The 27,932-nt window shown below is 49.5% G+C and overlaps 12 protein-coding genes across 12 annotated transcripts; 5 read left to right on the top strand and 7 right to left on the bottom strand.

Moving 5' to 3' along the window:
• Window positions 1-531: 531 nt before the first annotated feature.
• N7529_005183 (acetate--CoA ligase) lies at window positions 532-2,612 on the bottom strand (the record flags this gene model as incomplete). The annotated part of the gene is made up of 3 exons (XM_057240710.1): window positions 532-993; window positions 1,053-2,526; window positions 2,584-2,612. 3 exons carry the CDS (start codon window positions 2,610-2,612, stop codon window positions 532-534), a joined length of 1,965 nt encoding a protein of 654 aa, XP_057100005.1.
• A 439-nt stretch (window positions 2,613-3,051) lies between these two features.
• N7529_005182 (uncharacterized protein) lies at window positions 3,052-7,926 on the top strand (the record flags this gene model as incomplete). The annotated part of the gene is made up of 1 exon (XM_057240709.1): window positions 3,052-7,926. The coding sequence occupies one exon, from the start codon at window positions 3,052-3,054 to the stop codon at window positions 7,924-7,926; it is 4,875 nt and encodes a 1,624-aa protein (XP_057100004.1).
• Window positions 7,927-8,313: 387 nt separating this feature from the next.
• N7529_005181 (cation diffusion facilitator family transporter) lies at window positions 8,314-9,749 on the bottom strand (the record flags this gene model as incomplete). The annotated part of the gene is made up of 2 exons (XM_057240708.1): window positions 8,314-8,555; window positions 8,618-9,749. 2 exons carry the CDS (start codon window positions 9,747-9,749, stop codon window positions 8,314-8,316), a joined length of 1,374 nt encoding a protein of 457 aa, XP_057100003.1.
• Window positions 9,750-10,195: 446 nt separating this feature from the next.
• N7529_005180 (amidohydrolase) lies at window positions 10,196-11,812 on the bottom strand (the record flags this gene model as incomplete). The annotated part of the gene is made up of 1 exon (XM_057240707.1): window positions 10,196-11,812. The coding sequence occupies one exon, from the start codon at window positions 11,810-11,812 to the stop codon at window positions 10,196-10,198; it is 1,617 nt and encodes a 538-aa protein (XP_057100002.1).
• A 799-nt stretch (window positions 11,813-12,611) lies between these two features.
• N7529_005179 (fungal specific transcription factor domain-containing protein) lies at window positions 12,612-14,154 on the top strand (the record flags this gene model as incomplete). Its single annotated transcript, XM_057240706.1, has 3 exons — window positions 12,612-13,137; window positions 13,270-13,703; window positions 13,756-14,154. 3 exons carry the CDS (start codon window positions 12,612-12,614, stop codon window positions 14,152-14,154), a joined length of 1,359 nt encoding a protein of 452 aa, XP_057100001.1.
• Window positions 14,155-14,863: 709 nt separating this feature from the next.
• On the top strand, window positions 14,864-15,521 carry N7529_005178 (uncharacterized protein; the record flags this gene model as incomplete). Its single annotated transcript, XM_057240705.1, has 3 exons — window positions 14,864-15,046; window positions 15,102-15,221; window positions 15,273-15,521. The coding sequence occupies 3 exons, from the start codon at window positions 14,864-14,866 to the stop codon at window positions 15,519-15,521; spliced, it is 552 nt and encodes a 183-aa protein (XP_057100000.1).
• Window positions 15,522-16,617: 1,096 nt separating this feature from the next.
• Window positions 16,618-17,398, top strand: N7529_005177 (uncharacterized protein; the record flags this gene model as incomplete). The annotated part of the gene is made up of 2 exons (XM_057240704.1): window positions 16,618-16,800; window positions 16,859-17,398. The coding sequence occupies 2 exons, from the start codon at window positions 16,618-16,620 to the stop codon at window positions 17,396-17,398; spliced, it is 723 nt and encodes a 240-aa protein (XP_057099999.1).
• Window positions 17,399-17,751: 353 nt separating this feature from the next.
• Window positions 17,752-18,537, bottom strand: N7529_005176 (uncharacterized protein; the record flags this gene model as incomplete). The annotated part of the gene is made up of 1 exon (XM_057240703.1): window positions 17,752-18,537. One exon carries the CDS (start codon window positions 18,535-18,537, stop codon window positions 17,752-17,754), a length of 786 nt encoding a protein of 261 aa, XP_057099998.1.
• A 378-nt stretch (window positions 18,538-18,915) lies between these two features.
• N7529_005175 (lytic polysaccharide monooxygenase) lies at window positions 18,916-19,839 on the bottom strand (the record flags this gene model as incomplete). Its single annotated transcript, XM_057240702.1, has 1 exon — window positions 18,916-19,839. One exon carries the CDS (start codon window positions 19,837-19,839, stop codon window positions 18,916-18,918), a length of 924 nt encoding a protein of 307 aa, XP_057099997.1.
• Window positions 19,840-21,247: 1,408 nt separating this feature from the next.
• Window positions 21,248-22,237, bottom strand: N7529_005174 (NADP-dependent oxidoreductase; the record flags this gene model as incomplete). The annotated part of the gene is made up of 1 exon (XM_057240701.1): window positions 21,248-22,237. One exon carries the CDS (start codon window positions 22,235-22,237, stop codon window positions 21,248-21,250), a length of 990 nt encoding a protein of 329 aa, XP_057099996.1.
• A 794-nt stretch (window positions 22,238-23,031) lies between these two features.
• Window positions 23,032-24,629, top strand: N7529_005173 (uncharacterized protein; the record flags this gene model as incomplete). Its single annotated transcript, XM_057240700.1, has 8 exons — window positions 23,032-23,070; window positions 23,123-23,169; window positions 23,237-23,293; window positions 23,432-23,650; window positions 23,718-23,743; window positions 23,812-23,998; window positions 24,052-24,480; window positions 24,539-24,629. The coding sequence occupies 8 exons, from the start codon at window positions 23,032-23,034 to the stop codon at window positions 24,627-24,629; spliced, it is 1,095 nt and encodes a 364-aa protein (XP_057099995.1).
• Window positions 24,630-24,998: 369 nt separating this feature from the next.
• On the bottom strand, window positions 24,999-26,483 carry N7529_005172 (uncharacterized protein; the record flags this gene model as incomplete). The annotated part of the gene is made up of 5 exons (XM_057240699.1): window positions 24,999-25,745; window positions 25,801-26,175; window positions 26,235-26,279; window positions 26,327-26,391; window positions 26,447-26,483. 5 exons carry the CDS (start codon window positions 26,481-26,483, stop codon window positions 24,999-25,001), a joined length of 1,269 nt encoding a protein of 422 aa, XP_057099994.1.
• Between the last annotated feature and the right edge of the window lie 1,449 nt (window positions 26,484-27,932).

Here is a 27,932-nt window from a genome sequence, read left to right as displayed (position 1 = left end):
GTATCATCCGTATATGAAAAGAAATAGGAGCAAAAAGAGAAAAAGGTCCAATTTAGATTATTGCTCGGACCTTCGCGACCTTCTTAGCCAAGACATACCCAAGTGGGTCGTAAAGGAAAAAAAATTATATTAAGAAGTGAAAACTGTCACATTGTTTCTATACTAGGGGGGGGAAAAGCAAAAAAGGGGTGAATCCTCTTTTGAGAGCTTCAAACTGGGGGCCAGCCAGTTGAGCACACATACTGTGGGAAAGAACCGCAAGCGGTGTCCCAGTGGCCCAAGCCACTCGGCTAGGCAGAGGATCTTGTCAAAAGGTACCCTTTCAAACAAAGTATATGGACACTTCCTTACGTTAGCAAGTACACGGAACACATAATCGAGCTCGGAATATGTGGACGCCTGCATTCATGAAGTATCTCCGCAAACTGCCCAGCAGCAGCAGCCAGAAGATCAAGCAATCTATCTTTCGATTGGGCAGCTTTCACATCGGGTACTGCACTCCATCATGACCTAGTGAGTGAGAGGCTCAGATCACTTCTTTGCTCCGAGAACAACCTCCGCAACTATTCCTATAGCTGCAGGATTTGCCACGGTGGATGTATCCCCGATGTTTTCCGTGTCGTTACTGAGAATTTTCCTCAATATACGCCGAGTGATCTTCCCAGAGCGTGTTTTCGGAATATCACTAACCAAATAGATGACCCTAGGAAGTGCCAGAGACCCTATACTTCGAGTAATCTGCTTCTTCAGATCCTTGCGGATGTCTCTTCCCTGGGGTTGCTCTTTGAGAGCCACAAAGGCAACCACCGACTGGCCGGTAATTTCGTCGTCCACACCGACAACCGCCACCTCGGCAACAAACGTGTTCTCGAGAAGAGCGGCTTCAATCTCTGCGGTTGAAAGGCGATGACCGGAAACATTCACCACGTCGTCAATCCGGCCTTTGATCCAGTAGTAGCCATCTGAATCTCTTCGGGCACTGTCGCCGGTAAACTGAGGCAAAGACATGTTAGCAATCAACAATGTAACACGCGAGATGGAATGAAACGTACGTAGTAGCCAGGATACGGCCGGAAATAAGTGTCCAAAAATCTCTCGTGGTCACCCCATGCGGACCTTGCCATACTTGGCCATGAGTCCCTGAAGGCCAAGATGCCTTCGGCACACGGCGATTTGATCTCGTCTCCGGTAACAGAGTCTAAGATGACCGGGTCCGCGCCAAAGAATGGAAGGGTGCAGCTCCCGGGTTTTGTGGGAGTGACACCAGCCAACGGTGTAAGGACCAGTGAGCCCGTCTCTGTTTGGAAGTACGTATCTAGGACATGGGCTTTCCCTTTTCCCACGGCCTGATAATACCATTTCCATACCTCTGGTGCAATGGGCTCACCAATCGACCCAAGAACTCGCAGAGAAGGCAACGATTGCGATATTTCAGAGTCGCTGAATTTCTTCAGAAGACGGAGAGCTGTTGGGGCCACATAGAATTGCGTCACGTCATGTTTCTCGCAAATCTCCCAGTACCGCGACGGAGTCGGATACAGCGGACTACCCTCGAAAATGACTGTTGTGCATCCTAGGAGGAGTGGTGCGTACAGCCCATAGACCAGGCCGGTGATCCAGCCAATGTCGCCTGCGCAAAAGAAGGTATCCGACGGTTGGATGTCAAAGACGTATTTTCCAGTGGCTGCGGCGCCGGTCAGGAATCCGGCTGTGGAATGCACCAAGCCTTTGGGCTTCCCTGTTGAGCCAGAAGTATACAAAATAAAGAGAGGATCTTCCGAATCCATAATCTCAGGTTCGACAAATTCAGCAGCAGGGTCAACAGTCTCATGCCACCAAACGTCTCTGCCCTCCGTCCACGACACCGGAGATTTACAATGTTGGTAGACAAGCACTGTGCGAACCTTGGGACATCTCAACAGAGCCTCGTCAACCCCCTTCTTCATGGCGATTTCTCGTCCACTGCGTTTCGCCTGGTCAACCGTGACAACCAGCTCTGCGTCAGCATTCAGAATGCGATCGGCGATCGAGCTCGGAGAAAATCCATCAAAGATGATAGTGTGGATTGCTCCCAGCCGAGAAATAGCAAGCACGCTAACAAACGCTTCTGGGATCATCGGCATATAAACCACGACACGGTCGCCTTTTTTGACGCCCAACGCTCGGAGGGCTGACGCAGTGCTTGAGACCTGGGCCAATAGCTCACCGTAGGTGACGGTTCGGCCTTGATTGGGCTCATCGGCCTCGTAGATAATGGCATTGCGTGAGGGTTCGGTCTTCGCGTGGCGATCGACGCAATTGTATGTTGCGTTTAGACGGCCGCCGAGGAACCATGAGGTATTGCCTTCTGTTGGGCTTCCTTCACGGACGGTAGTGAACTCCTGATCAAGTGTCAAGAGCTCCCGGGATAGTCTGGCCCAAAAGCCTTCTGGGTCGTCGAGGGATTCTTTGTACAGTTTTCTGTACTCATCCATTCCTCGGAGATTTGGGCCATCTCTGTCCGGGTAGAAATGGGTTGCTGGTACTCTATGATTGAAATTTAGAATTTACGCATCCCAAGGATTGCTGGATGTTACTACTCACGGGTATGTTGGATGTTCTGTCGCTGTCATTTTCGCGTTTCGAATGCTGGAAGAAAAAGTATGTGATGGTGGCTCACCACTTTTGAGCGTAAACTAAAAGTTTGGAGTTATTTTTATCCAACAAGCGGTCAACTGTTATTCTTTCGAAGCCGATAGATCGCGACATGCATGAGGAGAAAGCTAAGGGCCGGTTCGTCAGATTTCGATGGAATCTGCTTGAAGGTGGATTGTTGAAGATCGCGACCACTAGCATGATCTCACGAACTGCAGATCCCAGCCCCCTATATGCATTGCTATGACTCTGTGTTACATTTATTTTTCAGCTCCGATAGAGAATCTTATGAGAACTACGTCATCGTAATGGTCAGAGGATTTCCTAGCCAAAAACTAAATCCTAGTAACGATCCTCCATTGTCAACTGAAAGAACGACACACTGCAAACAGGTATTAGCTATCCCTACCATTGCCAATGGAAAAATTGCTCAAATCAATATGGGCCGCCGAATTGGCAATTGATGAGGAGTATATCGACGATGATGACAATTTCTTCGAAGTCGGAGGTAACTCAATCATTGCTGTGCGCCTCGCAGCCGCAGCCCAAAAGGCCGGATTGTCTATGCCTGTCACGGAAATTTTCCGCTATCCCGAGTTCTCTGAGATGGCAAGTGTGGTAAAGATGTCCGAGTCAGATCAAGAGAGCGAGGATATAGCTCCTTTCCAGCTCATGGAAACCACAGGGATAGATATTGGAGACATCTTGGTCCAGATCAGCGATGCCCATCTCCGAATTGATCAGTCATTGATTGAGGATGTATACCCCTGTACTGCACTGCAGGCGGGATTGATGTCTATCTCCAACAAGCAACCAGGAAGCTACCTCGCTCAGTTTGTCTTCCAGATTCCTACCGGCACCGACGTCCAGTCTTTCCAGAAGGCTTGGAATCAAGTGGTTGAGACGGTTGATATTCTCCGGACCCGTATGGTCAGCCTGAACGATCCTGCTGGTTGCTTCCAAATCATTGTCAAAAATGGTATTCGCTGGGAAAAATCAGTTGGTCTGCAAGATTATTTACGGAAAGACAAAGCAACGGCCATGGGATTTGGTGATCCTCTTGTGCGATTTGCGATTGTCTCCGACTCTGAAAACAACAGTCTCAACTTTGTGTGGACCATTCACCATTGCATCTATGACCGATGGTCGCTTGCACTGATTTGGCAAAAGGTGGCTGCCGTATACCGTGGAACCGACAAGGAAGAAATCAGACCTCCGAAGTACAGCCGCTTTATTGAACATGTCATCAACACAGACACTCTCGAGCATGAGAAATTCTGGAAGTCTCGACTATCCAACACCAGTACCAAGTTATTTCCCGCATTACCTTCAAAGACATACCAGCCTGAGACCAGTGCATCTTTGTTGTATTCAACTCAAATCGCTCGCCGGGATAACTCAGAGATCACTATATCCTCTATTATACAGGCAGCATGGGCTTTGACGGTTGGAAAACATTCGGACTCCGAGGATGTTGTATTCGGGACCATTCTCATCGGGCGAGACACACCCGTCAGAGGAGTGACAGAAATGCTGGGGCCGACAATTGCCACAGTTCCCACGCGAGCCGTTTTGGATTATGGACGCAATGTGGACGAGTACTTGAAGGAAGTCCAGGCGCAAGCAACTGATATGATTTCGTTCGAGCACATGGGACTTCCTAGGATTCGGAAGCTGAACGCGGATACGGAGATTGCTTGTCAATTTCAAAACCTCTTGGTAATCCAGCCCCACAACGCTGAGGCTCATCCGCTCAACTGGAGCCAATTGGACACACATGACGTCGAAGCTCACCCATACGGGTTGGTCGTTGAATGCACTCTGGGGCCGAATCAAGATACGCTCGACATCAAAACTCACTTTGACCCCCGGGTACTCTCAAAGATGGACGTGGATAGTGTGGCCCACCACTTCCAGCAGGCCATCACCAAGTTGAATGGTGAATCATCTCAACAACTTCTCGGTGATATCGATATCTTTTGCTCGCATGATGAATCGAGCATCGCAGCCTGGAACGCAAAGCCGAGCTCCGATTATGTGGACGCCTGTGTCCATGAAGTGTTCCAGCAAACCGCCCAGCAGCAACCAGAAGCTCAAGCAATTTGTTCATGGGATGGAGAGATTTCTTATAGAAAATTAGATGAGCTATCCACAAAGTTAGCACAAGTTTTGACAAGCTGCTACGGAGTCGGACCCGAGACATGTGTGCCATTATGCTTTGAGAAGTCTTATTGGTCAGTCGTTGCTACTATAGCAGTGTTGAAAGCCGGGGGTGCCTTTGTCCCACTGGACGCATCTCATCCTCAAGCTCGTCTGTGTCAATTAGTCAAGGATGTCGAGGGCCGGATTGTGCTATCGTCGCCGCAGTTCGCGAATCTTTTCACACACAGTGTGGCCGAAACCGTGCTCGAATTAGATGAGAAGCAGTTCGATCTGCTACAAGTCCCCCAAAATTATCATCCTACCAGTCAGGTCACTGCAAATAACATTGCATACATCATCTATACCTCGGGAAGCACGGGGAAGCCAAAAGGAACGGTGATCGAGCATGGTGCTTTTATTTCAAGCTGGGCTGGATTCTCAAAAGCAACTTCCCTCAGCAAATTTTCACGAGTCCTTCAATTTACCTCGAATAGCTTTGACGCAAGCTTGCTTGAGACGTTGAGCACTATCCTTTGCGGAGGATGTATTTGTATTCCTAGCGATGATGAAAAATTCAATTCCTTACCGGAAGCCATGACCCGCATGATGGTGAACTGGGCTTTCCTGGTTCCGTCCTACGCCCGAATATTGGACCCAACCACCTTGCCTTGCCTAAAAACGATTGTTTTGGGAGGTGAGGCTCTTTCTAAGAGCGATTTCACGCGCTGGATGAAACAAGGTGTCAATGCTCTCAATGCATACGGACCAACTGAATGTTCCGTGATCTCAACTACAAATACCAAGGTGGACCCCAAGTCCGACCCTGCCAACATTGGAAGGGCAACCTGTGGAGCTTGCTGGGTTGTTGATAAAAATAACCATAATCACCTCGCCCCTCGTGGCTGTCCCGGTGAATTACTTGTGGAGGGCCCTCACCTTGCTCGTGGTTATATCCACAATGAACCAGCCACATCTGCTGCATTTATTGAAAGCCCTACATGGGGTAAAGACCGACGATTCTACAAAACCGGTGATATTGTCCGCCAAAAGCCAGATGGGAGTTTCACATTCCTTGGACGAAAAGACATGCAAGTCAAACTTCGCGGTCAGCGTCTTGAGCTGCCAGAAATCGAGCACCAAGTCAGGCTGTATCTTGGCAGCGAGATGCATGTAGCTGTTGAGATTGCAATCGTCAGCTCCCCTGTGGACAACGAAGCACAAAGTCAACACCTTGTTGCATTTGTCTGCCCCAGCCAAGGCTTGGTAACCAATGCCGATACCAGCGTTCCTTTTGTAGTCTGGGAAGGACTCCAAAGTCAGCTGGTCGGGTTAAGGCACCATCTTTGCCAGGCATTGCCGTCCTACATGGTTCCAGCTGTGTATATACCACTCAAACACGCGCCTGCAATGGTCTCCGGGAAACTTGACCGAGGGTTCTTCCGCAAAGTCCTCCAGACACTCTCAAATTCGCAGCTGCAGAGCTATACGATCAGTGATTCTCAAACGGAAACCCAATCGTTGCCGCAGCTGGAGATGGATTCTACCATAAGCTTGCAGCAACAAGCTTCGCCTATCACAGAGAACTCGTCGGCTATGGAGCAGAAAATCCAGCAGCTATGGGCACAAGCATTGAACATCCCGTCTTCTTCCATTAGCAAAAATAGCAGTTTCTTCAAACTCGGCGGAGATTCTATTGTGGCGATGCGTGTTGTTGGTCTTGCTAGGGCTCAAGGCTTAGGCATGTCCGTGTCGGATATCTTTGCTCACAGACAGCTCAACCTTCTAGCTGAAGCCCTGGTTGACAAGCAAGGTGACAGTGAAGCCTTTGATTCTGAGCCCTTCTCTCTCCTGAATGCTCAGCAGAGATCTCTTTTTTCCTCCGAGGCTCTTGGCTTTTCTGCTGGCAATAACAAAGCAATCGACGTTCTTCCAGCCACAGAATCTCAGTCCTTCTTAGTCAAGTTCTTGCCTCTGGCTTGCTTCTATTTATCCATAAAAGGAAAGATCAACTCCGATCGAATGCGATCGGCCTGTGAGTCCTTGGTACAAAGTCACTCCTCTTTGCGCACGGCTTTTGCACGACACCAGGGAAGAATGCTTCAAGCCATTTTTGAGAGCATCGATGTTTCATTCGACCATATCAACACGACAATCCCATTAGAGTCGGCATGCAACTCTCTCTGCGACTCCTACATCCACGACGATGCAGTTTCCGGAACCCCAGTCGTCAAATTTACTCTGATTTCCCAGTCTAATGACAACCACATGTTCATCATACGGCTCACACACGCCCAGTACGACGGTTTCGCATACTCACTGATCCTCAATGATCTCGCGACAGCCTATAACGCAGCCGGATGCTCACCACCGCCTCGCACACCATTCTCCAAATACGCATACTACTGCGCCAGCCATCGACCCTCCTCAGCGTTCGACTTCTGGAGAAACTATCTCCTCGGATCAACAATGACAATCCCCCCAAACTCAGATACAAGTGCAGCCATGTCCGCCAGCGATATCCACGAGTCGGCCATCGGAGAACTACCCCGTACCCTGGACGACATCACAACCCCTGTATTAGTCAACGCAGCCTTCGCCCTGCTCCTCGCAGACCTCGTGCAATCCGACGACATAATATTCTCCATGTTCATGAGCACCCGCGACATCGACCTGCCAGGGGCCCAGGAGATCGTCGGTCCGTGTGTGAACATCAATCCACTGCGTGTGCGGCTTGATCGCTCGCGCTCCGTCTACGATTTGTGTCGGACGCTAAGGGAGGAGTATACACAGGTCTCGCGATACGGACATCTCGATCTGCCGGAGATCGTTGCCAGGAGTACGGACTGGGCGCCAAGCAGTAAGGTGGGATTCGTCATCAACCACCTAGGTGCTGATGATGACGCCCCGCAAGTCCTCGAGGGTGGCGCTATAATATCTAACGCGGGTGGATTGTTCCAGAGATATTTCGGGAATCAGGTTTTGGTTCGGTCTATCGCTGCGAATGGTGGATTGCAAATCCATGTCATGACTACGAGTAGAACTATGAGCTCGACGCAGGCTGGCTTGTTGGCGAAGAGGATTGTTGACACGGTGAAGATCTTTGCCGAGTCTCCAGATGCGACAATATCTTCTCTCCCACAAGTTGAGTGAAGTTAGCTTGCCTCAACTCCCTTGACAGAACAACAAATTGAAGGCAAATTGGGTCTTTGATCAATGTAATACCCTGTAGTCCAACAGCGAGAAAACAGTCAATACCGCCTAGACGGGTTTTTTCTCCGCCTTTAATATTGTTGAGATGTTCGTCCCTGCGCTGAGGTATGGGCTTTGCATGATTCATAGACGCAGCCCGGAGATATGTACTCATTTCAACCCAAGGGAGATATCGTATTACGCACAGACCTTTTTTGGGGATGGGTCTGTTTTCCAAAAAAGAGATACGCTCTTCGAACCAAGAATTCTTATTTAAAACCTACGCTATGGTGCCAATCATGAAGTTCCACCATCATAAATCTGGATCAATCAGACGGCCAAGCAAGCCTATAGCTCCTTCTTCAGAGAGTGCTCGGGCTTGTGAGTTGTCTCGTAGTCGACATGCACATACGCACGCTCGACGTCAGGCAGAGACTCAAGCTTGATCTGGAGTTCTTCCGCCACATCGTGGGTAGCGCGTAGTGTTGCATCCGCGTCCATGACGACATCGACCTCGACAAGCAGACGAGGACCGGATGTGTAAGCGCGGACGGTGTCGATGGCTGTGATGAGAGGGGAGTGGGTCATTGCTGGTGATATTAGTAAACGGCCTTCAAGATTAAAGAAAGAAGGTAATGGAAAGGAGACATACAGATATATGTGATGAGTTGTTGCATCTTTGTATCCGCGGTGACACCGACCAGCAACTGGAACTCGCCGTAGGCAGAGTGCAGCCACAGACCGCTGACCAGGACCGAGAGAATGATAGCACCCATGGGATCAATCCACCAACGCAGCTTACTGCCACCGACAGAAGTGAGAATACCGAATCCGTTGATGAACAGGTCATTACGGTGATCTTCCCACAAGATGCGAATCTGCGAAACCTGGTTGCGGAGGGCCCAGCAGTACAAGAAGAGGGCGAGCTTGGTAGCAAACGCGACGGCGACGGCAATGACAGAGGGAAGATGGAAAGATTGAGTTTCTTCCTCGGAGCCGACCGCCAGCTCGCGGACCGAGAACGCAATCAAGATGAAAGAGACAGCAGTCATGAGGAAACAGAAGCAAATATTGCCTGCTGTTTCGAGACGGGCTTTTCCTGCTGGGAACTTACGCGGATCGACGCGGTTGACGGCCTTGTTGCACAGAAGGAGCGTCAGGTTGGACATGGGGTCGAAGATGGCGTCGGCCATTGTGGTGAAGAGGGAGAGGGAGCCGGATGAAACGGCGCCATAAACCTGGATGACGGCGAGGATAATGTTTGCAGCAAAGGAGCCGTATACGGCGATACGGTACTTGAGACGGTTGTCGACATTCAGCTCACGGGCGGCTCGGCGGTGCTCCTCGACGGGCTTGAGCATGCGTTCAATGTTTTCATTCTGGGACTCGTAGAAGCCTTGCAGCTTTTTTGTGATGAAGGCTTGCTTGCCGAGACGGGCCGTATCTTGCACGATGGCTGCGACTTTGTGACCTTTGGTGTTTTTAGTGGAATCACGTTTCCGGGAGGTGTTGGCTTTCATCTGCCGAATCTCGTCTTCGGTCTTGAGTTTCGAGGCGAGGCGAAATGGATCATTTTCGGAGGTGTAGCGTGGAGGAGGGGCACCTTCCTCGTCACTGGAGCTGCCATTGCGATGTTGTTGCATCGTGGTCAGTTCGTGTTCGAGGGCGGTAGTCGTCCCCTCATTGACGGGTGTCATCCTGTCCGAGCGGTTGGAGCTACTATGGTGTAGATTCTGAAAGACGTGGGGGTGGTTGGACAAACTGTGACGCAAATGCTCCTCCATGTTGGCGGTAGGACTTGAGAGTAGATGGGATGAAAGAAGAAATAGAATGGATCAAAATGCAAGGGGATAGCCCTGGAGAAATTCAGAAAGTGGCAGTGCTTATCGCTTATCGTGTCGATCATTTATGCATTGCATTGCAGATTTGCTTGTTGAAAGACTTCTACGATGAATCAATATTATACCAGAGTGTTTCATAAATAAAACTAGTATGAGAGCTCTGTATATTTGCAATATTAATAGCAAGATCAAGAAATGAAGTATCCAAGTACGAACATTGAAGCAATGCCCTGCAAATGAGCACGACTCCTGCCAAGACATTGGTCTTGGCATCATTTCCTCCCTGTTAACCTTTACTTGGCTATTACTTGGCTTTTTGTTGTTGACATATTCACTGCATGATGAGGGATATATATTCCGCTTCTATCTACAAATCATCTTCTACTCAACTAATCAGCCCAAACCTTCCTCCCCCCAAACCAAGTCTCCCTAATTTTCGCCTCCAGCAACCTTTCCGCCTCCCATTCCATATCAACAACCACAAAATCCGCCAACTTCCCAACATTCAAGCTCCCCGTCCTCTCTTCCGCAAAAACACTGCATGCTGCACCCCCACTAGCAGCAACAATAGACTCACACATCCCCAAACGGAAGTGCTCATTAACAACCTTGGTATATTCAACATTCCTAGACGACTTCCGCGTGGTAGCCACGTAAAGATTATCCATCGGAGCCCAAGGCGAAGTAGGGCTATCACTACCAATCGCCATAAGAGCCCCCGCGTCCGCGAACTCGCGGTACGCAAATGCCCTCCCGCAGCGCTCCTCTCCAATGAGACGAGGCCACTCAGTGAGAATGGAGGGATCCGCATGCACAGGCTGAACAGATGCCGTCAAGCCGAGCTCCCCTAGCCTCTTTGCGTCCTCGGGAGACGCAAGCTCAAGGTGTTCGATGCGGTGGCGTCGCCCTGGGCTTGCGTGCTTCTCGATTGCATCGATGGCCATTTTGATTGCTCCGTCGCCGATGGCATGGAGGGCTACTTGAAGACCCGCGCTGTCTGCTTCTTTGACGACGAGTGCTAGTTGCTCCGCTTCCCAGATTGGAGGCGGCGAAGCGATGGGTGCATAGGGCTCGGACAGGAAGGCGGTGCAGGCATCGACGATTCCATCGCAGATAACCTTCACGCCGACGATGCGGAGGTCCGGGCTTGTGCTGGAGTTGTACTGTCGACTCAATTCAATCGCGCGCTGTACTTGTTTGGAGATGGCTTCGCGGTCTGTTGAAGGCTTGATCAGCCAGTATGCGGAAATACGCATTGGGAGGTCTGATTGTGTCGAACGCAGTGTAACAAGGCTGTCCCACGCTTCTTCGTCCATCGCCATCTCGATAATGCCCGTATATCCCGCCGCATTGTATTCATGAATGGCTTGAAGAATTGACTGCTCGCGCTCTTCTTTGTGCGATGACGATGCCTGGAATGGCCAGATAACTGACATCACAGCACCTTCATCCATCACACCGGAAGGCCTTCCCTCGGCGTCACGGTGTATACTACCGCCAGGGGGATCCGCCATAGTTTCAGCACCGAGCACGTTCAGAGCGGCGGTGTTCATCCAGCAAGAGTGCAGCGAACTTGCATCGATGAAGATGGGTCTCGGGTCAATGTCATCCAGCATTGAGGCAGTCACACCGTTCGGTGTCATGGAGTGCATCCAGCCTTTGCAAAGGATAGTTGGGAGGTCGGGATTGGCGACTGCGTACTGTTTGATTGTTGATCGGATTTCCTCTAGAGACTTGCAGGGTCGCAGGTCGAGTTTGCGCAGCGATTGACCAAGAAGCAGAAGGTGCATGTGACCATCGATAAAGCTTGGAAGGACAGTCTGTTGCTTGAGGTCTCGCCTTTGCACGTTAGGTGGGCATTCAGCGAGGACTTGTTGGAATTGTCCAACTGCAGTAATGATGCCCTTCTTCACTAGCATGCTGTCTGTAAACACGGGCTCTCCATGCAGACCAGAGCCAGCTTTTGTGAGGATACGGCCATTAAAGAAGATGGTGTCTTCATCCATACTGTAGAGGTTTGTGTTCAAACCACTCGTGAACTGCCTTGCCTAAAAGTAGCCGTTTAAGTGGAAAGGTGCCGAGTATAAATCCACATACGTGTCTGGGTTGCAGATAAATTATATTCCACATTTCGCATTTCGCATTTCGAGCAGACACCCTATATGATGTGACAATTTCCAACAGTCATCCGTATGGTTCGACTATAGTCCCCTCTTCGGGCCGGCGCTCTTGGCATATGAATCGGCTCGACCTGCCCTCTGCCAATTCCTACGTGTAGCGCCCGGCTCGACTTGCCTTATCCCAGTTGAATATCAGAACATCCAGATGATTATCTTCATTGCTAGCCCTGGAAATGAATTTAAATAACTACAAACGCTACTTAAGTAAATTTAGATTGTTCGGAATGGGCTCCTCGGTAATGAACTCATACCCGCGCTATCATGCTCTCAATGAATTGCAGTGTTTTTTTCAAAGTTCATACATATATGGGGTTTTCTCTCTGATATCAGCATCTGCAATATGTAAAGACAAATGGACACAAAAGAAAGCGATGCCATCCCCACATTATAACTCGTCTGACACGAGGTCCACAGTCGGGAGGGCGCCAATCACCCCCGGGATCTTTGACTTCTCTTCCAACCCACCCGAGAACGCCCCGCGATAAATAAACAGATGAGCGCCATATCAATTGGCTGCTGGACTTGTCGGGTACGGCACAAAAAATGCGACATAACAATACCATCCTGCAGAGAATGCAGTGACCGCAACGTCCGCTGTCATGGTTATGGACCGAAGCCAGCATGGATGGACGGGGGATGCGAAGAAAAGAAAGAAAGAGAGCGGATTAAAGCCGCAATCAACCAACATGTTCGGCGGATTCGAAAATTGCAAAATCGCACCAGAATTGTCTCGTCGCAAACATATGAAGAAGAACACCCTTCCACGGCGGAAGATGATGTCTCGACTGCTTTTGATACGGGAGATAATTCGGTTGCCGTGCCAAGTGCATCGTTGGAAATAAAAGAGCAGCCTTATGTCCAAGATGGAGGGTTTGATCCCCAAGCTGCGTGTCTATTGATGCATTACCTTGATCAGGTTTTTGCATGGCAATTTCCTTATTTCTGCTCTACCTCTCGATTAGGAAATCGGGGCTGGCTGTTATACCTTCTCCTGAAACGAGGGCCTCTTTATTATGCCGTGCTGAGCCTTTCATCACTGCACCAGAGTGCAGTTATGGGCAGTGAAGAGGAATACCAACAAAAGGAAAGGGCACTAGAACATCATTCCAGGGCGCTCCGTGAGTTCTGCAAGTTCATGGGCGAGGAACGGGGTAAGTTATTGGACGATAATGCTCGGCTGGCCGAGTTCCTAGCGTGCAGTTTGATCTTGATTAGTTGCCAGGTATGGCCTGGACGTTGTCTCAATGATCTCGCATCTAATGCAGAATTATAGGTTTTTAGAGGCGCTGAACATGACTGGCTACTGCACTTAGATGCTGTCATATCTGTCATACAGTCACTATCGCCGGAGACGATATTCGACGCTCGCTATACATCGCACACCGGGTCCTCTGGTCATCAAAATCGCCAACAGGAAGGTCTTGAGTTCCTTCTAGCCGCAATGGTTTCCCTTGATCTTTTCGCGTGTCTGCCGACAGGGCGGGTACCACGACTCCCGTATCAGAAATGGCTCCATACCGCGGGAATACAAATAGCAGATCTACTGAGCTGCGAAAATTGGATTATGATTGTCATTGGAGATCTAGCTTGTTTCGGGGAATGGAAGGAAGTACAAGAAAGAGACGGTATTCTCAGCATTGACGAACTAGTCAAGAGAGGGGAAGAGATCAAAGACCGGTTGACCACAGGCATTGAGAAGCTCGATCTAAGCAGAGATGTAAGTATCCACCATCATGACATCTCGCACTTTATAAACGTTGAACATCCAGGAACAAGAGGATGACGAATCCCAAACTAACTGGGTAACACGCCTCTTCGCCCTGGCTTGCCTGGTTCTGCTGCACACAATCGTTTCCGGGCCCCTCCCGGCACTACCAGAGATCCAAAGTGCGGTTTCCAGAAGCATTATTGTGCTCCAGAATAGACCAAGGGTTTATTCTCTCACTGGCTTGGTATGGGCGTTGTGTGTTCTGGGATGTATGGCGCAGCCACAGAATCAGCGATTATTCGAAAATCTCATGGCTGACGTTGTGCGCGACTCTGCGAGATTTGGTAACTGTGGGACGGTGTTGAAGATACTGAGAAATTGTTGGAAAATGCAGGAAACTGGGCGCGCAGACTGCAGAATTACCATGTCTAAGATGGGTATATGTGCGATATTGATATAGGTATTTCTGATCGGGCTGTTTTGGGTACTGGAATGATATCATATCTCCCTTTGCACGATGGATACATCTCATCTTGAAACAGCCTCATGTTTGATTATGACGCTAAGACCTGTACAGGATTAAAGGTTGTACATATTGCTGATCATGGCTTTCTGCTAATTAATGCACATTTAATGTAATCTAGATGTTGTGAAGGAAATATGAACAGCATTGTCCATCATTGTACTAGTATCAAGCCAAGAAGGAACCGATCCAATCCAACATGGCTGAGTAGGGTTCGGAGTGGATCCGGAGAGATGAAGAGTTCTCCGAATTAAAGCTTGCCGGATTTCCACGATCGGTCCTTGTTCAGAGCGACTAATGATGCGGCAAAGTGGCCCTGTTGCTCCACACGCACGGCGATCGACGAAACTAGCGAAACAAGCCCCCCTAAGTCCTCAATCTCTGATATGTCCATCTTTGATTCGGATAACTTACGATGATCTTAATCTTAGTTATGGACCCTGCGAGATGCACTCTGCTATCATCAAGAACCACTTGAATTCCTAGGGCATTTCACCAAACCGAACAACTCCGGTGATCTGCAGAGTCGATGGGCCCCTTTTCCATATAAGAACAAGCAGGCCCGGAACATTAAACCCTTTTGCATCTTCAAACCTCCGTCATTCACTACAGTCACTCTTTAGCCAAACCCACACTCCTTTCCACCATGCAGTTGAAGAACCTCCTCGTGGCCGCCTGTATGGCCCTCCCCGCCCTCGCCGGTTCTACCAACAGCACCGACATTGCACCCAAGCTCCAGACTCGTCTGGCTCAGATCGACATCGGCTACAAGACTACTTTCCTAAAGTTGAACCGCGCAGTCAACGGCCGCGGCAACACCACCATCGATGTATGATTTATTATTCCAGCCCTATCACTACAACGATCCTAATTATATTTCCCAGGACGTCGTCACCAGCTACAAGAACACCGCCGCAACTGAGGACAGCGCTCTTAACCAGAACCAGCCTACCATGGCTCTGTCTGAGTCCTCCCAGCTCGTTCTCTGCCAGGCTTACCACTCTGTAAGTCTGCATTAAAGCAAAAGAAACCAACCTCCAGCTAATGTTAATAAGCTCGCTCTGAGCGGTATCGAGCTCAACGACGCTTTCGTCGAGCACCTCAACTACTTCAACAACACCCAGCGCAGCAGCGTCGAGTCGACCCTCTCGAAGGTCAGCTCTGAGACTAGCCGTTTCTCTACCCAGGTTGCCCGCAAGGCTCTGTCTATCTGCTACGACACTATCCGTCATGACGAGATGGTCATCAACAACTCTCTTCAGGAGGCTATGGCCGCTCTGCGTCCCTCCAACGCTACTCACTAATTATTCTAATTGCGAAATATGGCTGTTGACTGCAAGCCGTGAAGCGGATGAGATATCGTTTCTTATGTCTTAAATAATTGATAAATATAATGTCGAAACAATTAATGGCAACCTTACGCACCGTAGACTCAAATCCGGCATCTATGTTCATGATACAAATCCCACTGCATTTTCCTTGGATTCCCTCTAGATAAGATGAAGGGTTGAACAAACTACCTCGAGTAAATGGACCTCGACTAATGCACATCTCGTGTTACAGATATCAGCGAGATTTCAGTTTCACTACTGCTACATGCTTTTTGTCGAAATTTTTCTTTCTGTTTAGTAGGAGTGTATTTTTAAAGTAATGTCCTGTATCTCTCACTTTACTTCATCTCCTAGTGATCCATTGATTTGTTCTTGGTTGTCTTTGGCTTCGGTCTTCTATTAGACCCATCTTTCCTATATCCTTCTACTCAGCGATGGCCTAGTCTATTGACCGGGCAACCAGTGTTAGATCTGCCATATGCATCTATTAGCAGAGTATAAGATAGCCTAGCTGTTAATCTATGAATGAAACCCGATTTTGCCTTGGTATATGGTTTATCATTTTACTACTCGGATAATACCATTCTCAACTAATTCAAACCTGTCACCTTGATCAAACCAATTCGCAAATTCTACCATATTCGACTAAGCAATTGTTACGAAGCCGCAATCTCCCTTGTTTCTTTCGATCAAACAAATCGAGCATCTCAAAGGATCCAGTTTGATCAGACCAACCCACAAAACCTACAACGTGTCTTTGAAACCTTCTGATTTCATCCACCTGCAATCTACTGTGCGATCCATACCTATAGGTTCGATACATCGCGCGATTCAAATTCGATCTCAAACACCATCTTCTCTTTACCTCTTCCACATTTTTCACATTCGTGCACCGAACGAAATCAGATCTGTCACAACAACGTCTCTCACGCTCGATTTCGAAACGAGCTCCGAATTCAACCCTTGATCTGGACTCGAAGTTCAATTTTCCCACTTACGCTCCTTGACTGAACGCGAACTCCGTCCATCAACTCAAACAAACATCCTCCAATCTACCACCACTACCAAAATGGGTTCCAAAGCTAAGACCCCCAAATCTCCCACCACTCCTCGCAAGCCCGCCAACAAAGGCACAAAGGGCAATGCAGGAGTCGCGAAGTCTGCCAAGTCCCCCAGCTCCGGCGCCGGCTCTGGTCCTACCGCCGGCGTGAGCAAGGATGCTATCTTCATGTACCGCTATCACTTGCACGGCGTATGTTGATGCCCGTACAACTTCCCTATTTGATCTATACTGACTACTTATACTATAGGGCTCGAATTGGTCTACACTCGCCAAGCAGTGCGGCGTCTCTGTTTCCACCGTCCAGAGATGGTACGCCCGTATCAAGCAAGCCTATGAGCTTGAGACTGTGACTCAGAACGATTCTTCTGATGTTGAGATGATCGTTGAAGATGTCAAGCCTGACAAGAAGAACAAGCAGAAGGCGAAGACTGCCCAGATTGTCATTGATGATGACGAGTCGGATGAGGATTTCAAGCTCACTGGATATGCCGTCAAAGCTGAGGAGGGTGTCAAGCTCGAGGACGTCAAGCCCAAGAAGGAAGCTATCGAAAACGGTGCCAGGCTCGAGTACATCAAAGTCGAGGAGGAACTTGTCAAAAAAAACATCAAGGATATCAAGTCTGAGGAGGATGACAACAAGGAGGTTATCAACTCCAAGGAGGTTATCAACTCCAAGGAGGTTATCAACTTCAAGGAGGTTATCAACTCCAAGGAGGATGTTGTCCAGAATGATATTGACCAGGATGATGTCGTCCAGGAGGATATTGACTATGAGGAGGCTTGTTAGTCCCACATGGAATCATCCATGGATCGGTGACTCAGTCTCATCCCACTAGTCCTACGATCTCGCAGTCTGTTCCCCATTATAGTCCCTTTGGTTTTTTTTCCTTGTTCTGCTTTGCTTTGCTTTTCTAATGAGCTTCAACATCCCTTTCAGCTAAGTTTAAGGAGATATCTCGGCGCAAATGTTCGTTCAATGGAGTTTTCTTTTCTTAAGTTTCTAATCCAAACGCCTTATGGGCAGTGCAACTAACGAAAGAGCACTTTCACTTTAACGAGTCCTTCGCAAATGTGCAAAATTCCCAAATCACATTAACAATACATAATTCATGCACACTGCAACAAACAAACCACCCTAAATCATTTCACAGCAACCATAAACAGCCTTGGATACTTCAACAAAACCCTCCCATCAACAGAAACAGGATAAGCACCGCGTAACCTCCGCAAATACTCCTCCAAAAACCCTCTCTTCTCGTCCTCATCTAACGGATCCACAAACGGCCTCAAACCCGTCCCCTTGACCCACTCAACAACAGCCTCATGGCTCTCCAACGAATGATAATAGCTCGTCTCAAAAATATGCACCTCCCCAGCAAACGGCTTCACAAGATCATACAACTCCTGCGGCGACTGGAATCCCTCCCTCTGCACGCCGTCCAGCTTAGCCGCCCACGGCCCCGCAGCCGCCGCCTCACCCATCAGCACATGCGAGGGCTCGGACAGATTATTCGGGACCTGGAGGGCGAAGACGGTGCCTTTTTCCTGGGGCGCCAGGAGGCGCTTGATCACAGCGATGCGCTCGTCTGGCTTCAGCCACTGGAAGACGGCGTTTGAGAAGAATAGATCGACTTTTTCGTCTGTGGTCCATGTGTTCAGGTCCGCGACGTGGAAGTCGCTTGTTGGAAGGACAGTCTTGGCTTTGGCGATCATATCATGGCTGGAGTCTAGGCCTGTTATGCGGGCTTGGGGGAAGCGGGTTGATAGGACTTTTGTGGAGTTTGCGGGTCCGCAGCCTAGGTCGATTATGCGGGCTGGGGTGGTTAGGGGGACTCTGGAGAGGAGATCGCGCGCTGGTTGGGTGCGCTCTGCTTCGAATTTTAGGTATTGCGCTGCGCTCCAGTCTTTGGATGAGGTCATTGTCATTGTTGTGGTGAAGGGTCTTGTTGATCTGACCTTGAATAGGGTGGGGAGTTTGGTTGTTGGGCGGGAAAACATTGTATTTTGGAATACTAATTCTTGTATGGTGGCATTGGGACTACTTATGTATTAATTGAATAGCTGTTGAATATGTTGGAGAAGTCAAGGTGGTAGTGGCGGTTGTCGGATGTTTAGCGATCGCTCCGATATCGCTACATTACGTTGCATACAAAGCATCGCCGAACAAATTGTAGAGCATGGTAAATCCAACATTTATTGCCGATATAACTGATCAAAGAAATATAGGTATATCCAAAACTAGTGGCGGGTTATTTTTGACGCGCCGAGACTCTAAAGTGGGCCAGTTTTCGCGCATCGAAATGCTTAGTTACCAACCAAGTTGCCGACCAGAGACTCAATCCAGGACAGAATATCCTCCGCACTGCCAGTGGGGAAAGGCAGGGCAGCACTGGCAGCACTAGCAGTCGAAGCGACAGAGGTCGCAGCCTCCGGCTCGGCAGAAGCGGTGGCCGATTGACGGGTGCTGGTGGCGAAGGTAGTCTGCGCAGCGGAAGCAACAGGGGTCTGGACAGCGACAGTTGGGACCGAAGTAGCGACCACCACCTCAGAGGTGGTGGACTGAGCGGCCGCGACAGTGGAGCTGGCTGCGCTAGTAGCAGCGCTGACAACGGCGGAGCTGGAACCGCTAGAGTTGGAGCTAGATCCCGATCCACCGAGAGTGAAATCGACACAAGACTCGTAGGTCTGGTCGATCGACTCGGCATACCAGTACCACTGCAGCACGCAGTCACCGGCGGTGTCACACTGGCTGCCGAGGTCGTCGGGGATGGTGACGCTGAAGCTGGTCTCGTCAGAGGTGACGCCGGTGGCGGTGGAGGCATAGACATCCCAGGAGATCAGGGGGGAGCCGATGACGCTGTTGGAAGAGGTGTCGACGACGGAAACATTGGCGACACCGGTGTGGGGAGCGCGGATGTCGACTGTGAAGGCGACCTTCTGGCCGGCGGTATAGGATTGCACGTTGGCCTTGTTGTCGGCGAACTTGTAGCCCTTGCAGAGCCAGATGTCACACTCCCCGGCGTTGTAGTCGCTCTGGCTAGCAGCAACTTGCAGTTCGCCTTGAATGTTGCCGTAGTTGTCGGACTGCTGGTTGACTTCGACTTGGTTACCGCAGGCGGCTTTCATGGCGGCGCCGGGCATGCGGGGCTCGGGGCTAGTGACGAATCCATGGGCGTTGACCAGGGAGACAATGCTGGCGAAGGCCAGGGCGGGGGTGAATTGCTTCATTTTGAGGTCGAATTTGGATGTTGGGGAGAGAATGGAAGTGATCGGTAAGCCGGTACCGATTGAAAGAATGTATACTGAACGAAAGAAGCTCTGCACGGTATCAAACCGGAGGAAAAACGAATGAAGAATGAGAATAAAATTCAAGAAAGACAGGCCAGCATGCTCAACTGGTCTGGGGTCGCGGCGTACCACCGGTTATATAGTCGGCATGGTAAAAAGATACTCTAAGATTGATTGCAGCATTAATCAACCGCAAACCGAAAGTAGACCCTCATCAGAGACATCGAGCAGCTAGTGAAGCCATATGCACGTATCGTAGCCCTTGAAACACGTCGGATATATCGAAGGGACAGCCCTCCTCCACCAGAAGGCGGCTGGTGAGACGGTAAGGCTAGACCCATCCTATCGGGAAAAAAATGGCCTCGGTCGCTGTATATTCAATTAGGCCGGTTGATGATTTTGCTCCCGAAACAACACCGACGTTCCTGAACTAGGGTTGCCAAGCATGGCTCCACGCGCCGAACAAGGATGCTCCGAGTTTCATGTTTATGGACCTGCCAAGGAGTGACAGGTAAAAGCTCGAATTTGATTGATGGACATTTCGACTGTGTGATTAAGAGCCTGGAGATCATAGCAGAATAAGCTTGACATGACCGCATTGATCGGGGGTTTGACCAATTTCATCTGAGGGTCATCCCTATCGAGTTTAGCAAGCCACTTCTACTTTGTAAATCAAGCTAAATTTCTGAAACCGCCTAGTATTTGGTGATAATTTATGGTTTCAAATAGAAGCTGGGTATAAATTGATCCAACGGTTAATATTCCGGTGTTAGGATCAGTCAACCATACGTCTTTTTTTATAAATAAATGTAGATATTTCGGTTATAAGGGAGTTTCTTCTTGTACTTCTCAATGTTTTGGAGACAGTTTATCTACAGACGTAATATGCTGAGGATATCCAGTATAACTAATGTGATTGGTAGAGCACAGTATAAGCCTTGGACTGTATTCAAATTCGGGTTTTAACCGGGAACAGCTCGCTGGGCTCTATTTTCTCTCCTGGATAGGAGTCCCGAACGCATGAATATAGTCATTTAGACTGGCTATCCACGTGGACTCAATAGCCTTAAGATCTACAGATTGACGGATCTACATGTCTAACACATCTGGCCAATAGCCAATATGACAGCACGTAAGTCAGCATCGTATCAAGCCTGGTTGATAATATGGCTAGAGAGCATTCACGTAAAAATACGTGGGACTAGTAGATCAAGCTAAGTTCGACTGTGTGTAACATTGTATAAAATTGTAGAGCGCAAAGGCAAAGAACTTGTAGATAAAGCCGAGTATGAAACTGCAGAAACTAATGCAAGATAAACAGGGGCACAATATCATAACCCCTACTGGTTCAGTGAAAGATCAAAAACAATTTTGCCCTTTGCATGACCCCCATCCAGCCTCTTGAATGCCTCTTCATACTGCTCAAGAGGCCAAACACTATCCACCATCCCCCGACACTCCCCCTTTCGATCAACTTCGTAATCTCCTCCAACTGCCTCCTCACAGGCTGCATAACAAAAAACACATCCTTGACATCCCCCTCAATCCCCTCCGGTCGAACCATCAACGGCGGCTGAAAAATACTCAGCACAACACCCCCATCCCTAACAGTCCACCAAGCATCGCCTAGAGCCCTCCCCCCAACACAATCAACAACCACATCCACCTTCCTCTCACTGCCAGCCCAGTCCTTCAAATCCACAACCCGATAATCAAGCGCCATGGCCCCCAGAGACCTCACAAACTCCAGATTCCCACTCCCACAAGTCCCAACAACCTCCGCCCCAAGCAACACAGCCAACTGCACAACCCACATCCCAACCCCCCCAGAAGCAGCAGTAACAAGCACTCTCTTCCCGCCCCAGAACCGCCTCGCAGTCTCCCAATCCACCTCCCCGCCACCCTCACCATCACTATTAACCCCATGCACAAACAGAATCTGCCAGGCCGTCTCCGCAGAAACAGGAACCGCAGCAGCCTGCACCCAGCTCAGACCCTTGGGTATAAGCGCGAGTTCATCCGTGACGGCGATGGTGTAGTCGCGCGCATTCCCGGGACGGGTGTAGTTTGTCCGGGCGTAGACTGCGTCGCCGACTTTGAAGGGTGAGTCGGGTGGAGCGGAGATGACTGTTCCTGCCATGTCTGGGCAGGGAATTAGGGTGCGGGGCGTTGGTGGGGGGAAGTTTGCTGGCCAGAGGAGTTCACCGGAGCAGGGACTGCATGCTTTTACTTGTATTAGGTGGTCGGTTGGGTGGGAGGGGGTTGGGGGTGGGGAGGTTGTTAGAGCGAGGGTTTTGGAGGTGGCGGTTTGTTGGAGGAGGGTGCGTGGTTGGGTCATTATGATAGACTGTTGGGCTATTTTCTTTTGAAATGGAATTGGAATTGGAACTGGACTTGGAGTGGGAGGTTTGAAATGGTTGTTGGTGGAATGGGGTTGTTTCGTTCTGGGGTTTATATACTTCGTAGATTGACGGGTTTGGCTGTCCCCGTTTCCGGATAGCCTATTTCATAGCCTATTTTTCTCAGTGAATCACCTCATATTTCGGGTATTAGATCTACCAATCGTGATCCATAGTTGGTTATCCTGAGCTTATTAATGATAGCTTTATGTTTCAGGACTTTTGTTTTGACTTATGTACTTATGTCGTCCCTGCTTGTCCAGAAAGTTGTCCATTCTCAATCACGTACTTTTGTTACTTTGGCGAGAGGAACTAAATACCAAAAGAATCCGCCAAGAGTAGTATAGTACACTGCGGCTCATGATAGAATATGACAAAGTGGAGATTAATCAACACTGAAGAATATGCACAAACCACGTTGTAGACGGCAGAAAATGAAAGTGAAAATCCTAAATAGCTGTGCACACCAATCCGAGTCATCTCAGGTACCGGAAATGATATCCATGAACAAATGTACCTATCACCCACCACAGTAGCTACATACCTGAATAAGCCGGCAGCATGGCACTTAACCTTTTGTTCACAATGCGGGGGGGTCTATTCGCCCATCTCCTCCAATCCAATTCCAACACCGCCGGACTTTGGCGGGCGCACCCGCAATTATCATATTTCTTCAATTTCCTCAGCACTCCCCCCTTCTCCTTTTAATGGTCTGCGGTAAAACAGCTCCGTTATGGATCACGAAATAGAAGAACAGGGCGATATCGACGTGGTGAGTTTCGGTTCGGGGTTATTTGTTGTTTACTTTTTAATCTCCTCACTAGGACCCTAATATCTATGTCACCACTGTTTACGGCGATGACTGGCAATCGTAAAAATTCTCCGAGTCGCTACTCGTGACTCGAAATTTGCAGCGCTCGCATTCTTACGCAATACAGAGAAACTACATCTATCGGCTCCTCCATTTATCGTGGATTGGAAGAAAATGGTCGTCGGTAAGTGGGTGCTCATCACGCTTGTTAGCGCTCAGGGCTAATTCTGCAGATATCAAACATTAAACCACAAGGGATATATGTATGAATTATTGTTTTCCACTCTACCAAATACTCAGACAAAATACTGATTTCCATCAGTGTTCCCTCCGATGAAAGGCAATTCGAGACTTACGAAGCCGGGTATGTGACACTATCTTATCTCCAGCCCTCGGCCAGCTGGGCAGCCATTAACAAAACCAGACACTTAGTAGCCCTAGTCATGGACTCAGATAGAGAGAATCCCCTCTTCCGCTCGCCCATCGGCCAAGAAGCAAAACACATTCTCGACCTGGGAACAGGCCAGGGTAATTGGGCCATGTATGTGCCATGAACCACAAGCACAAATCCATTACATGCCTATCACGATATCAACTAACCCTCCCAGCGACGTGGCCGACATGTTCCCAAATAGTAAGCCAGCCAGCCCTAATGAGTTTCTTCCCAACCCAACACCTTCACCAGTATCCTAACAAACCCAGCTACCGTCCGCGGCGTCGACCTCTTCCCACCACCGATAACATGGATGCCCCCAAACTGCATCCTGGAAGTAGACAACATCGCCGAAGACTGGACCTGGAACGAACCCCAGGACCTAATCCACATCCGCATACTAATCGGCTCCTTCGACCCCACAGAATGGGATAAAGTCTACATGCAATGCTACAAGTAAGCTAACCCACACCCTCCACCCCTTTTACCCACCCGTCTAAACCACCCAGCAACCTCCGCCCAGGCGGCTGGCTCGAACAACTCGAAGCAAGCCCGTATATCGAATGCGACGACGACAGCCTGCCCGCAAACAGCATCCTGCGAACATGGGGCCCCACGCTAGCAGCCTGCGGGAAGCGCGCCGGCCGGCCGCTCGAAACAGTTGACATGATGCAGGACGCGTTCCGCAACGCGGGATTCGTGGACCTCCACCAGAAAGAATACAAGTGGCCTATTGGGCCGTGGGCGCGCGACCAGAAATACAAGGAGGCCGGGACGGTGAATTACCAGCACTGGATGAGCGGGATGGAGGGGTGGGCGATGTGGTTGCTTACGAAGTATGGGGAGCCGGCGCCGTGGTCGCAGGATGAGGTTATTGTTTATGTGGCGAAGTTGAGGGCGGAGTTGCAGAATCCGAGGTATCATGTTTATGAGCGCGCGTGAGTTGAGTCTGCTTCCAGATTCTGGGTTGGATTGGAGTTGCTGATGGTTTTGTAGGAGAAGGGTTTGGGCTAGGAAGCCGTTCCATGGGGAGGTTTCGCCTGCTGCGCCTGATAGGGGGGTGCATGTCAAGATTGAGCAGGAGTAGGGCGTTTGAGAAAAGGGGGGGGAAGTGTGAAGCTGGGTACGTTGCTTTTGGTAGTGTACGTTCTCGCATAAAATTAGCATAGGCCCTGTATATACTTTAAGTCATGAGTTGAATATGTAATGACATTCGAATGTTCAATCGAGAGTATATTCGCTCCGAGGCGTCAGTATGTATAAAGGCAAGGCAAGGCACGCAGATGTGTACACTGCTCTGTAGGTATAGAATGTCGAAAAGGTCAAAATATGGACAAGGCAAGGCGCAAGGTATCATAAGAGAAAAAAAGGAGAAAGGAAATCCAGGCGCTTGGGGCAAAACCACAAAGGACAACAACCAAATGGAAAGATGACAGACGCTGCGCTAATTTAAACCCTAGCGCGCGCGATCAGTCCCATCCTGCCGATGCCCACCCGACGACTCATTGGTAGCATAGTCATCAGCAAACGGATTCCGAACCTCGAAATCCGCAGCATTATACTCATAGCGACTAGTCGAGGGAGCGGCAGCAGTGGTAGCGGTGGCAGTAGGGGTAGGGACGGGGGCAGCAGTGGCAGTGGCAGGGGCAGCAGGAGGGGCAGCAGGAGCGACAGGCACACGACCACCCGTCATAACCGTACTAGGCAATTCCGCAGGCCCAGGACCAGAACTTTGGGGACCCCGAACAGGAGAAGGATTGGCGCCGGACGCAACGGGCACGGAATCAGGACTATTAGCATGAGAGGAGCTCGGGGAGGAAGAGCCCCGAAGCTTGCGGGCCTTCAGCATCTCGTGCTGCTGGAAGGAGATGGCGTCGGTGATCTCGGAGTTCGCCTGAATCAGGGTTTGCAGCGTGTCCTCGTCCGGCGGCGGGTTTCGGGAGTAGATAAAGCCCTGGATGATGCGCGCGCCTGTGCGGCAGCGGTCGAGGAACTCCTTGACGAGGTCGTTGTCTTCTAGTTCTATTGGCGGGGTCGAGCGCACAAATTGGGTCAGCAGCGTTGCTGAGTTGCGCGCTTCTGCGATGCGGGCGGCAAGTTCTTCTGGGTTTGGGAGGGTCTGGTGGGGTGGGCTGTATTGATTTGGGCTTTGGCGTGGTGGGACGGGTGGTGGATTGCCGGAGTTCATGGGGAAGCGGTCGATCTGTGGTTGGTTATTAGTGGGTTTTGCGCGTGCAAGATACGTGGTGTGCTCTTACCAGTCCGCGGGAGGCCTTTGTTTTCTCCTTCGCCCACATCTGCAGGAGCAGTTTGAGGTCCTCGTCCCATGAGCGCTGCTGTTCTAGGGTGTCCAGGTACTGGCGGAGATAGCTCTGGACGTGCCAGTCGCGGCCTGCGCGGAGGAGTTCTTTGACTGTCGTCACGAATTTGGCGTCGAAGTTGCGCGTAAAGGTGTGGCCTGGGTTGTCGACCAGAATGCGGGTGAGCATGATGGCATTGTACTGCGTGGAGTTTGGGGTTCCTGCGGGATCGGCGAGGTATTTGCGAATGCGCAAGGCTGCTTCTTTGGCGGCATTGGGGCTTGATTCGGCTATTTCGACAATTTTGGGGAGATGCACAACTTCCGTTCCTTGCTGGTGGTTTCTGTTAGTATTGCTCTTAGGGGGTCTCCGGGGTTGTTGTTTGCGCTCACGGTGTCGCGCGCAGCGCCATTCCCATTGGATTCGCAAAAGGCTGTCTGCTGGGTGTTAGTGAGGGTTGCCTAGTTTGTATCTCGTTGCGCACCAGTTCTTTGGTGATAATGGCTTCTGGGGAGTCTTCGCGGTGTTCGGAGACACTGTCGCTGGAGCCTTCAGGTACAATTAGTAAATTTGCGGGGAGACGTGGAGACGGTGAGGGACTCACTTGAACGTCTGCTCAGAGAACCTAGAAACCGCTTCATAGTGACAAGTAATTCCAGGTTCGCTCGGGGGAGCTATGTTGAAAGTGTGAATTCCACAAAATAATTCGAGTCGGGGGGCCAACTGGGGGTGAACTAGTAACACTGCAGAGACTAGCAGTTTACAGCCTCGCTAAAAGGTTCAACGCCACATACATATATGCGCATTGTGTATACAATGTTATCTATCCTAGTGGCAAATAACCCCCCATTTCCGCGTATGCATCCAAGTAATCGTGCATTTGCCAAGTCCTTTCAGGCTCCAGCAAAAAATGGATGTTTCTATTCCTGGTGATTCTGCCACGCGCGGATGTAGGCAGTACTTGGAAATGCTGGTTCGGTACTTATGTTGAGAAGTACCGAGTACATTAAACATACTTTCAAATACTCTATCACTACAAGATCCCTTTTACCCTATCTTTTTACACTTCTGTAGAGTATAAAGGTGCCATTTTATGTAGGAATAGTATAAAGGTTGACTACTTGATGTTAGTGAATGCAAATCTAAAGTTCCATAGCTACAGCGCGGTCAGCAAACAATGTCTCCAGGGCTATGGAATAATTCTACCTATATATATCCATGGATGTACGTATGTATGTGTTTACTCCCTCTCAACAGCATCAACCATCTCCCCGACTGTCACAAACCTTGGAACCTCCCATCAAAAATCGACTCTCCCCGATTACTTCGTGTTATCTTTTCGCTACCTAAGAACGAGCTACTAGGGCCATCTACAATGCGTACATAACAGCAGAATGATAATTTAGGACGCACTAGTTGTAGAAAGTCGAAAAAAAGCTAAGGAGTTACGAATGATCTTTTTCAAAAATGGAAACTCTATCTTGTCTACTCCATTTATTTGTTGTATCAAATCAGCAAAAATATATATGTATGCAAGGGACGAGATGATCGCACAGTTTCCCAATACAGAGAGTGTTACCCAACCCTATTGATTTATTAGCGTGGAATCTTTGATAGACCGTGACAGAGTAACTCACGAGTCGCCTTAAACCCTCGCTCAGCCGTGTATGTGTGAATCAGTTTATGTTAGATAAAGTTGAGCTGAAAAGTATCTAGATGCCTTTCCCCCCCCCCCCTAAAGAGGGACTGCGAGTTAGGGTCAAATAACTTGACATCAGGCCGGTGAGGGAGCTCGCTAACTATTAAGGTCCATGCTATCAAGATATCATCGCCTGACCTAAGTTCATCTGGTCACCTGGGCACTGACCCTACCTAAGGTTCCATGGATCCTACCTAAGAAGCAGGCTTCTACTATTAAAAATAGGCTTAGATCGCCAGTAAGTGCCTCGAGCTAAGTAACTATGAAATTTCGATGGGGTATCATCTTTTTCTATAATTTTTCGCCTAAAGCGGATCTAGGATATTGTGTCCTAAACACCAAAGACTACTCTAGAGCACCTCCGTGGTTTTTTGACATATTCGACAACTAC

The sequence above is a fragment of the Penicillium soppii genome (assembly GCF_028829465.1).
Source record: "Penicillium soppii strain IBT 18220 chromosome Unknown utg000004l, whole genome shotgun sequence".
In the NCBI taxonomy this organism is placed as follows: domain Eukaryota; kingdom Fungi; phylum Ascomycota; class Eurotiomycetes; order Eurotiales; family Aspergillaceae; genus Penicillium; species Penicillium soppii.
Note: the sequence above shows the minus strand (reverse complement) of the source record. Positions and strands in the feature narration are given on the sequence as shown.